Source organism: Odocoileus virginianus, chromosome 23 (assembly GCF_023699985.2).
Source record: "Odocoileus virginianus isolate 20LAN1187 ecotype Illinois chromosome 23, Ovbor_1.2, whole genome shotgun sequence".
NCBI lineage: Eukaryota > Metazoa > Chordata > Mammalia > Artiodactyla > Cervidae > Odocoileus > Odocoileus virginianus.
Window position 1 is genome coordinate 32,248,388 of NC_069696.1, and position 15,406 is coordinate 32,263,793.

At 36.3% G+C, this 15,406-nt stretch overlaps 1 protein-coding gene across 2 annotated transcripts in view; it reads left to right on the plus strand.

Moving 5' to 3' along the window:
- BMAL2 (basic helix-loop-helix ARNT like 2) overlaps positions 1-15,406 on the plus strand; it is a 102,054-nt gene that overhangs the window by 81,525 nt on the left and 5,123 nt on the right. For both annotated transcript variants that reach the window (XM_070453835.1, XM_070453834.1), the window contains 3 exons: positions 719-827; positions 11,060-11,135; positions 12,722-12,830. In XM_070453835.1, the coding sequence (XP_070309936.1) occupies positions 719-827; positions 11,060-11,135; positions 12,722-12,830 (294 nt within the window). The remainder of the gene's footprint in view (positions 1-718; positions 828-11,059; positions 11,136-12,721; positions 12,831-15,406) is intronic.

The following is a 15,406-nucleotide window of genomic DNA, read 5'->3' on the forward strand; positions in this document are numbered from 1 at the left end:
CAATATGGATGGACCCAGAGATTCTCATAATAAGTGAGGTGAGTCAGAGAAAGACAAATCTTATGATATCACTTATAGGTGGGATCTAAAAAAAATAATGCACATAAACATATTTATAAAACAGAAATAGACTCACAGACATAGAAAGCAAATTTATGGTTACCACAGGGGAAATAGCGGGGTTGGGAGGGTTAAATTAGGAGTATGGAATTAACAGATACACATGCTATATGTAAAATAATAAGAATTTCTTATATAGCACAGGGAACTGTAGTAATATCTTGTAATAACCTATAATGGAAGAGAATCTGAAAAAGAATATAGATACACATATATATGTACAACTGAATCACTTTGCTGTACACTGGGAACTAACAATATTATAAATCAACTATACCTCAATAAAAGAAAAAAATAGCATTGCTCTGCCTTTAGTGTGGATGTTAAAGTGCGACGGGACTGTCTGTACTCAAGGGTCACAGGTCATGAGTGACCTCTCAGTGACTTCCCACATACTTGATTCGTATCAGTCTTTATGAGCATCTTAAACCATCATGAGAATGTTTAATGTAAACAGGAATGTTTCCAACGTTTTAGGATGCAGCTGGTTTGTTTCTTTTAAAGAGGGAAATAGGAAATATATTTGAATTGAAAAAAATATATTGACCAAGTTATATACCTTTTAAAGTCCTCATTTGAATCTTTTGTTATGATTTAGGATCCTCTAGACAGTCTTTTATTAGTGTGCCTGGAACGTCTACAGAAATATTAATTGGTGCTGGTAGTATTGGAACAGATGTTGCAAGTGAATTTCTGGACTTCCAAAGGTAATGTTTGATTACTGTAAATACTTTTACAAGTAGAATCATCTTCTTATTAATCATACAAATATTAAAAAATCAATAGGTTTCCTATATGCAAACAGTAACCAGTTTAATAACATAATGGAAGAGATCACTTTTATAGTAGCAGCTTAGTTTGGAAAGTCCTTCCTATACATGGCACAGAACCTGGAACTCATTAAGATAAAAATGGATAAATTTAATTGTATAAAAACTCAAACATAACTATAACTATTGTAGTTAACAAGGTTAAAGGTTAAAAGACAAATTATAAGCCATAGAAAATGTGTGTATTATATATGATGAAATACACTAATTATCTTAATATATGAAACTTTTGACTGTGTGGATCACAACAAACTGGAAAATTCTTAAAGAGATGGGAGTACCAGACCACCCGACTTGCCTCCTGAGAAATCTGTATGCAGGTCCGGAAGCAACAGTTAGAACTGGCATGGAACAGCAGACTGGTTCCAAATTGGGAAAGGAGTACGTCAAGGCTATATATTGTCACCCTGCTTATTTAACTTACATGCAGAGTACATCATGAGAAATGCTGGACTGGATGAAGCACAAGCTGGAATCAAGATTGCCAGGAGAAATATTAATAACCTCAGATATGCAGATGATACCACCCTTATGGCAGAAAGTGAGGAAGAACTAAAGAGCCTCTTGATGAAAGTGAAAGAAGAGAGTGAAAAAGTTGGCCTAAAGTTCAACATTCAGAAAACGAAGATCATGGCATCTGGTCCCATCACTTCATGGCAAATAGATGGGGAAACAATGGAAACAGTGAGAGACTTTATTTTGAGGGGGCTCCAAAATCACTGCAGATGGTGACTGCAGCCATGAAATTAAAAGATGCTTACTCCTTGGAAGGAAAGTTATGACCAACCTAGAGAGCATATTAAAAAGCAGGGATGTTACTTTGCCACCAGAGGTCTGTCTAGTCAAAGCTATGGTTTTTCCAGTAGTCATGTGTGGATGTGAGACTTGGACTATAAAGAAAGCTGAGTGCCAAAGAATTGATGCTTTTGAACTATGGTGTTGGAGAAGACTCTTGAGAGTCCCTTGGACTGCAAGGAGATCCAATCAGTCCATCCTAAAGGAGATCAGTCCTAAATATTCATTGGAAGGACTGATGCTGAAGCTGAAACTTCACTACTTTGGCCACCTGATGTGAAGAACTGACTCATTTGAAAAGATTGCTGGAAAAGATTGAAGGCAGGAGGAGAAGGGGATGACAGAGGATGAAATGGTTGGATGGCATCACCAACTCAATGGACATGAGTTTGAGAAAACTCCAGGAGTTGGTGATGGACAGGGAGGCCTGGCGTGCTGCAGTCCATGGGGTCACAAAGAATCAGACATGACTGAGTGACTGAACTGAACTGATGGAGAATTTTATAGTATAAAGTTATTGAATGTTATATTAAACTTTATGTATCATAAATTTTATATAATTATATATATAAAACTTTATGGGTAGTATAAAGAATACAGTTTTCAAGGAAGCTTTAAAAATAGCTCAATATTTTTTAAAAAGTTGGAGTGTAGACTTGAAAAAAAAACAAATGGCTAAGAAACTTTAAAAATTGCTCAACCCCACTCATAGTTAAAATTATATATATATATGTATATGTATATACACACAAAATTAAATGATAATAAGATACCCATTTTCATTTAGGAGATGGTCAAAAGTTTGCAAGTTTGATAATACTAGTGAGAGTGTGAGGAAACAGTCAAACTGTCCATGGGAGTATAAATTAGTGAAGGCTCTTGGAGGGTAATTTAATAATACCCATCAAAAATGTAGTTGTATATAATCATAGACTCAACAACCCTACCTCAGAAGCAAATATTCTTTTACAACTGCATAAAGATCCATGAATAAGACTGTTCCTTGCTGCACTTATCTACAGTAGGGATTTAAATATTTATCATAACCACAACTTATTATGGTGTATCCATACAATGTTATACTTTGCAACAGTTAAATATTAGGTAGCTCTATTTATGCTAATATGGAAAGAACTTTATATGGTTAATAGAAAAAAGCACAAAAATAGAACAAAAGAATAGTATTATGGGCTTTCCTGGTGGCTCAGACAGTAAAGTATCTGCCTGCAATGCAGGAGACCCGGGTTCGATCTCTGGACCAGGAAGATCCCCGGAGAAGGAAATGGCAACCCACTGCAGTTCTCTTGCCTGGAAAATGCCATGGACAGAGGAGTGTGGTAGGCAGCAGTCCATGGAATTGCAAAGAGTCAGACACAACTGAGCAACTTCATTTCCACTTTCATAAGAAAAAAGATATGTGTGGATATATGTGAATATGCATATGTACAGGACTCTAATTATTCATCTAAAACCCATTAGGCAGGTTTTAGATTAATTTTGAACTCAGAATTTCCTTAGATGTTAGAAAAATAATGTTTTGGAATTCACGTTTTTAGGAGGTAGGTATAATAGCCCAAGAAAACAGTTATATCATGGGCAGTACCCCATAATCAATTAAATCAGTATTTCTCCAGTGAGAAGTATTTACAGATTAAGGGGTGAAGTGTCTGGGAAGAAAGGGGAAGTATGAGTTTGGGTTAAATAGATTTAACAAGATTAGGAAAGGACAATTTTTTAGAATTAATTTATTTTTAAATGAAACAAGGATGAATATTTTTAACAACAAAAGGTATAATTCACAAAGAAAATAGACATCATAAACCATTAGACATCTAACAACAAAGAAACAAAGAACATAAAGCAAAAATCAGAAAAAAAGATATATAATCAGCAGCCGCAGCCACCTGCGTTGCTTCCCTGATTCATGGTTGTGGGTGCTCCGGACTGGGCACCTCTGGAGAGAGTGGCCAGTGGCCCGCATCTCAAGTTTGTGGGATTTGAGGCCAGGCTGCTGTGGCCACCTCCTTCTGGTACCTGGGCCACCCTGATAAGCGAGGCCAGGGCAAAGCAGGTTGACCAGTACACGTCTGGTGATCTCCCTGGCTGGGGAGGAGGGGAGGATGCTGAGGGGATCATGTCCAGAAGGAAACTCCACCTCTCCACCACTGAATGTGTCATCAGAGAGATCAAGTCCTGAGCCTTTGGAGTAGCTGCACTGACTCCAAGACCCTAGACTACCAGAGAATTAACCCTAGGGAGTATCGAATAGTGAAAACTTACACAAAGGAAACCACTTGACTACAAGACCCAGAATCACCCAGCTACCAGTAACAGCTTGTGCAGGATGCCTCATCTAAACAATAAACAAAGCAAAAATACAAACCCAATCATCAGCAGACAGGATTACCACCTCACTCAGCCTTGCCCATCAGAGGAAAAATAAACAAGCAAGCAAACAAACAAAAACTCAGCACAAATCTCACCCTATACGAAGCTTACACAAACTACTGGACCAAACTTACCAGGGCCAAAAGGAAAAAAGAATTCAACCTTTAAACTGGAAAAGAGACCTCAAACACCGTAAGTTAAAAAAAGATAATGAAAAGGCAGAAAAATATTACACAGATGAAGGAAGAAACTAGAAACACAGAAGTTCAAATGTATGAAGAGGAAATAGGCAAACTACCTGAAAAAAGAGTTCAGAATAATGATAGTAAAGATGATCAAAAACCTTGAAAACAAAATGGAGAAAATGCAAGAATCAATTAACAAAGACCTAGAAGAATTAAAGAATAAACATACAGAGACAAACAATTACTGAAATTAAAAATACTCTAGAACGGACCAATAGCAGAATATCTGAAGCAGAAAAATGAATCAGTGAGCTGGAAGATAAAATGGAGGAAATAACTTTTGAAGAGCAGAATAAAGTAAAAAGAATGACAGGAATTGAGGATAGTCTCAGAGACATCTGGGACAATATCAAATGCACCAACATTCGAAAGGGGTCCCAGAAGAAGAAGAGAAAAAGAAGGGGTATGAGAAATGTTTGAAGAGATGATAGTTGAAAATTTTCCCAACAAGGAAAAGAAAATAGTCAATCAAGTCCAAGAGACAGAAAGAGTCCCATACAGGATAAACCCAAGGAGAAATATGCCACAACATGTAGTAAAACAGACAAAGACTAAACACACAAAGAAAGAATATTAAAAGCAGCAAGGGAAAAGCAACAAATAACATACAAGGGAAACCCCATATGCTTAACAGCTGATCTTTCAGCAGAAACTCTGCAGGCCAGAGGGGAATGGCAGGATATATTTAAAGTACTGAAAGGGAAAATCCTACAACCAGGATTACTGTACCTGTCAAGGACCTCATTCAAAATTGATGGAGAAAGCAAAAGCTTTTCAGACAAGCAAAAGTTAAGAGAATTCAGTACCACCAAACCAGCTTTACAACAAATGTTAAATGGACTTATATAGTCAAGAAATACAAAAGAAGAAAAAGATCTACAAAAACAAACCCCAAACAATTAAGAAAATGGCAATAGGAACATATATATCAATAATTACTTTAAATGTAAGTGGATTAAATGCTCCAACCAAAAGACACAGACTGGCTGAATGGATACAAAAACAAAACCCATATATGCTGTCTACAAGAAACACCCTTCAGACCTAAAGACATATAGATTGAAAGTGAGAGGATGGAAAAATATATTCCATGCAAATGGGAAGCAAAAGAAAGCTGGAGAGTAGCAATCCTCATATCAGACAAAATAGACCTGAAAATAAAGAAGATTACAAGAGATAAGGAAGGACAGTACATAATGATCAAGGGATCAATCCAAGAGGAAGACATAACAATTGTAAGTATCTATGCACTGAAATAGGGGCACCTCAATACATAAGACAAACACTAACAGACATAAAAGGAGAAACTGATAATAGCACAGTAATAGTAGGAGACTTTAAAACCCCACTCACACCAATGGACAGATCATCAAAACAGAAAATTAATAAGGAAACACAAGTCTTAAATGATATATCAGATGATATGGATCTCATTGATATCTTCAGGACTTTCCATCCAAATGCAGAAGAATACACCTTCTTCTCAAAGTGTACATGCAATATTCTCCAGGACAGACCACATCTTGGGTCACAAATGAAACCTCAGTAAATTTAAGAAAATTGAAATCATATGAGGTATCTTCTCTGACCACAACACTATGAGACTAGATATCAATTACAAGGAAAAAAACTGTAAGAAACACAAACACATGGAGATTAAACAACAAGTATCTAAATAACCAAAAGGTCACTGAAGAAATCAAAAGGGAAGTAAAAGAAATTCTAGAAACAAATGACAGTGAAAACACAACTCAAAACCTATGGGATGCAGCAAAAGCAGTTCTAAGAGGGAAGTTTATAGCAATACAGTCCTACTCAAGAAACAAGAAAAACATCAAATAGACAACCTAACTTTACTCCTAAAACAACTGGAAGAAGAACAAAAAAACCCCAAAATTAGTAGAAGGAAAGAAATCATAATGATCTGAGCAGAAATAATGAAAAAGAAATGAAAGAAACAATAGTAAAGATTAATAAAACTAAAAGCTGGTTCTTTGAGAAGATAGACAAAATTGACAAACCTTTAGCCAGACACATCAAAAGAGAGAAGAATCAAATCAACAAAATTAGAAATGAAAAAGGAGAGGTTACAACAGACAATGCAGAAATACAAAGGATTGTAAGAGACTATTATGAACAGCTATATGGCAATGAAATGGATAACCTGGAAGAAATGGACAGATTCTTAGGAAAGTTAAATTTTACAAGACTGAACCAGGACGAAATAGAAACTATGAACAACCCAATCACAAGCACTGAAATTGAAGCTGTGATCAAAAATCTCCCAAGAAACAAAAGCCAGGACCAGACAGCTTCACAGGAGAATTCTGTCAAGCATTTAGAGAAGAACTAATGCTTATCCTTCTAAAACTCTTTCCAGAAATTGCAGAGGAAGGAACACTTCAAAACTCATTCTACGAGGCCACCACCACCCTGATACCCAAACCAGACAAAGACAACATAAAAAAAAAAAGAAAACTACAGGCCAATGTCACTGATGAACATAGATGTAAAACTCCTCAACAAAATTTTAGCAAACAGAATTCTGCAACACATCAAAAAGCTCATACACCATAATCAAGTTGGGTTTATTCCCGAGATGCAAGGATTCTTCAATATATGCAAATCAATCAATGTGATACTTGAAAGATAAAAAAAGATCATCTCAATAGATGCAGAAAAAGCCTTTGACAAAATTCAGCACCCATTTATGATTAAAACTCTTCAAAAAAAATGGGCATAGAAGGAACCTCCCTGAACACAGTAAAGGCCATATATGATAAGCCTACAGGAAACATTATCCTCAATGGTGAAAAACTGAAAACATTCCCCCTAAGATCAGGAACAAGACAAGGGTGTCCACTTTCACCACTATTATTCAACATTGTTCTGGAAGTCCTAGCTACAGCCATCAGAGAAGAAAAAGAAATAAAACAAATCCAGATGGGAAAAGAAGTAAAGCTCTCACTGTTTGCAGTTGACATGAAACCGTACATAGAAAACCCTAAAGATAGTATCAGAAAATTACTCGAGCTGATCAGTGAATTTAGAAAAGTTGTAGGATACAAAATCAATACACAGATATCACTTGCATTTCTATATACTAACTGAAAAATCAGAAAGAGAAATTAAGGAATAAATCCCATTCACCATTGCAAACAAACAAAGAATTAAATATCTGGGAATAAACTTACCTAGGAAGACAAAAGAACTGTACATAGAAAATTATAAGATACTGATGGAAGAAATCAAAGATGACATAAACAGATGGAGAGATATTCCATGTTCCTGGGTAGAAAGAATCAATATTGTGAAAATGACTGTACTACCAAACACAATCTACAGATTCAATGTGATCCCTATCAAATTACCAATGGCATTTTTCACAGAACTAGAACAAAAAATTTCACAATTCATATGGAAACACAAAAGACCCTGAAAAGCCAAAGCACTCTTGAGAAAGAAGAATGGAGCTGGAGGAATTAACCTTCCTGACTTCAGATTATACTACAAAGCTACAGCCATCAAGACAGTATGGTACTGGCACAAAAACAGAAATATAGACCAATGCAACAAGATAGAAAGCCCAGAAATAAACCCACCCATGCACCTATGGGTACCTTATTTTTGACAAAGGAGGCAAGAATATACAATGGGGCAAAGACAGCCTCTTCAATCAATGGTGCTAGGAAAACTGGACAGCTACATGTAAAAAAATGAAATTAGAACATTTCCTAACACCATACACAAAGATAAACTCAAAATGGATTAAAGATCTAAATATAAGACCAGAAACTATAAAACTCTTAGAGGAAAACATAGGCAGAACACTTGACATAAATCAAAGTAAGATCCTTTATGACCCACCTCCTAGAGTAATGGAAATAAAAACAAAAGTAAACAAGTGGGACCTAATCAAACTTAAAAGCTTTTGCACAGTGAAGGAAATTATAAGCAAGGTGAAAAGACAACCCTCAGAATGGGAGAAAATAATAGAAAATGAAACAACTGACAAAGGATTCATTTCCAAAATATACAAAGCAGCTCATACAACTTAATACCAGAAAGACAAACAACCCAATCAAAAAGTGGGAAAAAGACCTAAACAGACATTTCTCCAAAGGAGACATATAGATGGCTAACAAACACATGAAAAGATGCTCAACATGTCTCATTATTAGAGAAATGCAAATCAAAACTACAATGAGATATCACCTCACACTGGTCAGAATGGTCATCATCAAAACGTCTACAACAATAAATGCTGGAGAGGGTGTGGAGAAAAGGGAATGCTCTTGCACTGTTGGTGGGAATGTAAATTGATATAGCCACTATGGAAGATGGTATGGAGATTCCTTAAAAAACTAGGAATAAAACCACCATATGACCCAGTAATCCCACTCCTAGACATATACCCTTAGGAAACCAAAATTGAAAAAGACACATGTATCCCATTGTTCATTGCAGCACTATTTCCAATAGCTAGAACATGGAAGCAACTTAGATGTCCATTGACAGATGAATGGATAAAGAAGTTGTGGCACATATACATAATGGAATATTACTCAACCATAAGAAGGAATGCTTTGGAGCCAGTTCTAATGAGGTGGATGAACCTAGAACCTATTATACAGAGTGAAGTAAGTCAGAAAGAGAAAGATAAATATCATATTCTAATGCATATGTATGGAATCTAGAAAAATGGTACTGAAAAATTTATTTACAGGGCAGCAGTGGAGAAACAGACATACAGAATAGACTTATGGACATGGGGAGAGGGGAGGAAAAGGTGAGATGTATGGAAAGAGTAACATGGAAACTTACATTACCATATGTAAAATAGTCAACAGGAATTTGCTGGATGGCTCAGGAAACTCAAACAGGGGCTTTGTATCAACCTAGAGGGGTGGGATGGGGAGGGAGATGGGAGGGAGGTTCAATAGGGAGGGGATATATGTATGCCTATGGCTGATTCATGTTAAGGTTTGACACAAAACAACAAAATTCTGTAAAGCAATTATCCTTCAATAAAAAAACAAATTTTTAAAAGATATATAATCATAAAGAAAAATATAATCATAGTGAGACATATTAACATTTCTCTGAGAATATTTTTTCAAATGCAGAAAAAATAAGAATAGGAGCATCTAGAATGATGTTATTAATAATTTACATATAATATATTTATATTTATATTAATTTTACATCCTACACAAAAACGTTTAAAATTTTATATCTCATACATTGTTATTAGGTGAGAAAGGACAATTACTGAAGCTGTTTGGTGGGTGTATGAGATTTCATTATATTATCTATTTTTATATCTCTTTGGAGTTTTCTATAATAGCTCTAAAATGTATTTCTGAAGTAAATTGTAAATATTTGTACTAAGTAGCACAAAGTTCAACCAAGAAAATTACTCTGAGTAGGGTTATAGTCCAACTCCCTTCATCTGCATATGGATATCCAGTTTTCTCACATAATTTGCTGAAAAGATTATTGCTTCTCCCACTGAATGGTCTTGGCACCCTCGATGAAAATCATTTGACTGTGCTGGAAGGGCAACATAAGGAAAGCAAAAATTGAGCCAGATGTTGCTAGCTGGGAACTATTAGAATGTGCACAGTGCAGTGTATGGAGTTTTATGTATGGAGGCACCTTGGCCAGTGTATGGAGTTGAGTAGGAGAAAGCGTGCTGGTTTCAGCAAACAACAAGGAGATTCACTGAGGAAGAGATCAGGCCACTGAGCAACAGAGTTTTAAGTTAGTTAAAAGGGACTGAGATGAAGTTAAATAGCACGTTTTTGCCCAATAAACTAATATGAAGAAAGCCATATTTCAGAATCTGGTAGTGACATGCATGGTTAGGGGAAGTCAGCTTTTTTCATCTTTAAACAAGGGCTAATTGAGTGGTTGATGATTTTAAACCTTGAACCACAGAATGGGAAGTCAGCCAAGCTATATACATTACATTGTGAAAAGTCTCCAAGACATGTCACTAATCTTTTCATCTGTGTTTCCTACCTAATTCATTTCATTTTTCTGTTTTGATTTCTCCCTCTATAATTTCTTGTTAGCTGCATCCTTGGGAATACACAAGGCCATAAAGTTATGTTTATGCCATTATGTTTCACATAATTGAGCATTTAGTAATATATAACACCATAAGTTTTACATATTAAGTTTTGAAGAGATTTGTTATCTCTGCAAAAGCCTATGATTATGTTTTTGTCTTCGTGTGTTTCATTGATATTGTACCTGGAGATGAACTATGACATATTTTCCACTTAAAGAAAAGGTTGCAGAATGTTAGGAAATCTTTCTTTACTCTAGTTCTGCTTTTTAGTATCCTGGTAAGAACTGACTCTTGATGTCAGTGCCTATTTTGAGCTGTGTAATTGTTCCATTACTATGCAACGTGTTGTATTAAGACAGGTAACATGATTTACTTAAGACCTTTCACCTTGGGGTTTATGTTTCTATTTACTATAGCGTTCTCAGCACTCTGTTGTCAAATTTATGTCTGGCTCTGAACAAGTCAGTCTAATGATGAAAACTGTTGTGATATTCAATCTTTATGTTCCTCCCTGTATTTTTATCAGTAGACTGTATTCAGAAGAGAAATTTCTCTAGAATATATATAAATAGACATATAACATGTTTTATGTGTCATTTTTGAAGGTTACAGTCATCTTCATCCCTTGATTCAAGTCCAATAGATTTATTGAAAGATACACATACTCTAAACTGCAGGAATGTAAGTACTATCGTAAGTGATAATATTCATGAAATAAATGAATGATAAAATTGGTCCTTGTTGATTATTTCTTTTGAGAAAAGAGGCCATCCTGTTAAGAAAAAAAAAAAAAAAGGGATCTCTTTCCAGAGTTCTTAAGAGGCAATGTAGAATAGTGGTTAATAGTGAAGTTTCTGGGACCGTAATGTCTGGGTCCAAGTTTTGATTCACTTACTGCTGGGATAACCTCCTGTGTGTTTTTTAACCTCTGCACCTCAGCTTCCTCACTTGTAAAACAAGGATTAATAATAGCCCCAGTTTCTTAAAGTGATGTGTGAATTAAATGATTTAATATACAAAGAAACAAAAAACCTCACAGTTCCTCGGACATAGTATGTGCTCAATAAATAATAGTTATTACTGTTATTTTAATAAACTCCAAGTCTATGGATTAAAAGTACTCCTTATGGTCTGGAAAAAAGTTTAATATAAGCTACAAAATAGGTATTACCTACTATTTAATTCAATTGAACAAATATTAGCCATTTGAAGTACATACAAGATGTGTGTACTGAACATAGCACTGAATATATGGAAGACCCACATATAATTGTGATGTATCCCAGACAACAAAATGCTCTAAACTAGGTATACTTCCCAGGTGGCGCTGGTGGTAAAGAACCCACCTGTCAACGTAGGAGACATAGGAAACTCGGATTTCATCCCTGGGAAATCCCATGGACCGAGGAGCCTAGCGGGCTACGGTCCATGGGGTCTAAAAGAATCAGACACAACTGAAGTGACATAGCACACAGCACATAAAATATAGGAGAGAAGAGAAATTAAATCTGACTAGGGACAAAAGGGAACCTGAAAATATCTTTTTATATTAACATAGACTTTTGTTCTGGTATTTTCAAGTTTTACTCATACATTTGACACCTGTTTATTGGGTATGCATTTTGTGCCAGACTATATACCAGAAACAGGGATTAAGTCCTTGTAGCACACAAAAATCTCTGAGTAGTGTATGTTATGTAGGTGTCATGATAAAGTTTATCAACTGAATCAGACAATATAGGTAAATGATTTCTTTTGATGAGCTATATTAAACATCAGATTGTTTGGCCTGTGTCTATATAACACTATGATATGACAACTTTTTGGTAAAAGTCTCTGGTTTAATACATTCCCTATTCCAAAGCAGTATTTCCCATTGTAGCTTTGAATGAGATATAGTTTTACCATCATTTAAAAAATACCGAAATGTTTTTCCTTCTTAATCTAAAACTTTCCCTTATATGTGTAATTGTGTACTTTAGTTATGATTATGAATAATGCGGGAGCTTTGGAGTCAGATGGACTTGGGTTAGAATCATGGCTCCAACACTTTAGACAAGATATTAGACTCTTTAGGCCTCAGAGTCTTGACCTCACAATATTTGTAACATGAAACAAAATTTTATTTGTGGAGTACTTAGCACAGGACACTCAGTAAGTGCAAACTGCCCTATTGTTCATGACAGCACACCCACATATGAAAACTGCTAAAAAATCTTTATTTCATTCAAATAGGAAACTTACAGCTTTTTATTTTGTCGTTACAGATGTCAAATAAGGAGTTGATTACCCTAAGTCCATCTGAAATAGGGGAACGAGAGGCTACAAAGCAAAACCAAAGTGTTGTTCCTCCCCTCAGTCATGAACCACTCCTCGGTAAGATTTCTTTCACAACCGACCACCATTTTGGTTTTCCAAAAACTTTTTTTAATCATGATAGTTTCAGGTTTAGGAAATTTCTAAATATGCAAACAGCTTTAAAACTAAGTTTTCCCCCCAAACTACAATGAGATATCACCTCACACTGGTCAGGATGACCGTCATCAAAAACTCTGCAAATAGTATATGTGGGAGAAGGCATGGAGAAAAGAGAACCTTTCAACCCTGTTGGTGGGAGCATAAATTGGTACAAAGACTATGGAGAACATATGTAGGTTCCTTAACCAAAAAATAGAGCTACCCACTCTATCCAGCAGTCCCACTCTTAGGCATACATCTGGAGAAAACTAATTCGAAAAGATACATGTACCCCAATGTTTGTAGCAGCATTATTTACAATAGCCAAGACATGGAAGCAACCTAAATGCCCATCAACAGATGACTGGATAAAGAAGATGTGGTATATATACACACAATGGAATATTACTCAGCCATAAAAAAGAATGGAATAATGCCATTGGTAGCAACATGGTTGCACCTAGAGATGATCATATTAAGTAGACCAGAGAGAGAGAGACAAATATCACATAGTATCACATATGTGGAATCTAAAAAAAAGACACAAATGAACTTATTTACATAACAGAGGTAGACTTACAAACAGAAAACAAATATGGTTTTCAAAGGACAAAAGTGGGGAGGATAAATTAGGAGTTTGGGATTAGCAGATACAAACTGCTATATATAAAATAGGTTAAGAACAAGGTCCTACCATATAGCACAGGGAACTCTATTCAATATAATATCACAAACTAATGGAGAAGAATCTGAAAAAGAATATATATATATGAATCACTTTGCTGTACACCAAAAACTAACACATTATAAAATCAACTACTTCAATTAAAAAAAAAAATCCTGAATTTTTCATTCAGGATCTTAAATACAGTCATCATAGTGTTAATTTTTAAGTGTATGCTACTTAGGTGGCACTAGTGGTAAAAAAAAAAAAAACCTGCCTGCCAGTACAAGAGACATGAGAGATGCAGGTTTGATCCCTGGGTTGGGAAGATCCCCTGGAAGAGGGCATGGCAATATGCTCCAGTATTCTTGCCTGGAGAATCCCATGTACAGAGGAGCCTGTTGGGCTACAGTGCATAGGGTCACAAAGAGTTGGACACAACTTAAGCATCTGAGCACACACAGTACATTCTACTTAATGGACCTGTCATTGAAAGCCTGATTATCAACTGAGTTGCTATGAGTATTATTAAAACACAATTTAAATAAAAGTAATGCTCTCATCATGAGAAAAGCTGGACTGGAAGAAGCACAAGCTGGAATCAAGATTGCCGGGAGAAATATTAATAACCTCAGATATGCAGATGACACCACCCTTATGGCAGAAAGTGAAGAGGAACTAAAAAGCCTCTTGATGAAAGTGAAAGAGGAGAGTGAAAAAGTTGGCTTAAAGGTCAACATTCAGAAAACTAAGATCATGGCATCTGGTCCCATCACTTCATGGCAAATAGATGGGGAAACAGTGGAAGCGGTGTCAGACTTTACTTTTTGGGGCTCCAAAATCATTGCAGATGGTGACTGCAGCCATGAAATTAAAAGACGCTTACTCCTTGGAAGGAAAGTTATGACCAACCTAGAGAGCATATTAAAAAGCAGAGACATTACTTTGCCAACAAATATCTGTCTAGTCAAGGCTATGGTTTTTCCAGTGGTCATGTATGGATGTGAGAGTTGGACTGTGAAGAAAGCTGAGCACTGAAAAATTGATGCTTTTGAGCTGTGGTGTTCGAGAAGACTCGTGAGAGTCCCTTGGACTGCAAGGAGATCCAACCAGTCCGTCCTAAAGGAGATCAGTCCTGGGTGTTCATTGGAAGGACTGATGCTGAAGCTGAAACTCCAGTACTTTGGCCACCTCATGCGAAGAGTTGACTCATTGGGAAAGACCCTGATGCTGGGAGGGATTGGGAGCAGGAGGAGAAGGGGACGACAGAGGATGAAATGGCTGGATGGCATCACCAACTCGATGGACATGAGTTTGAGTGAGCTCTGGGAGTTTGTGAGGGACAGGGAGGCCTGGCATGCTGCGACTCATGGGGTCGCAATGAGTCGGACACGACTGAGCGACTGAACAGAACTGAGCAAATGCTCTCATGTTTAGGGAAAAATTCCACTCTCCAGAAAAAGATTTTTAAAAGATACCAATCATAAAAAGTTTAAGATGTAATTATTCATTTTAACTATACCTATGCAAAGTCCAAATAAAGAAATTTGAAGGGATACAATTTTATGCTCCCCATAACTGACTCTGATATCCTGAAAATAAATGCTAAAGAGAATCAGAGGGGAAAAAGAAACTGAAAGTGTTAGTCGCTCAGTCGTGTTTGACTCTTTGTGACCCCATGGACTGTAGCCCTTCGGACTCCTCTGTCCCTAGAATTCTCCAGGTAAGAATACTCGAGTGGGTAGCTATTTCCTTCTCCAGAGGATCTTTCCAAGTTAACGATCAAACCCAGGTCTCCTGCATTGCAAGCAGATTCTTTACCCTCTGAGCC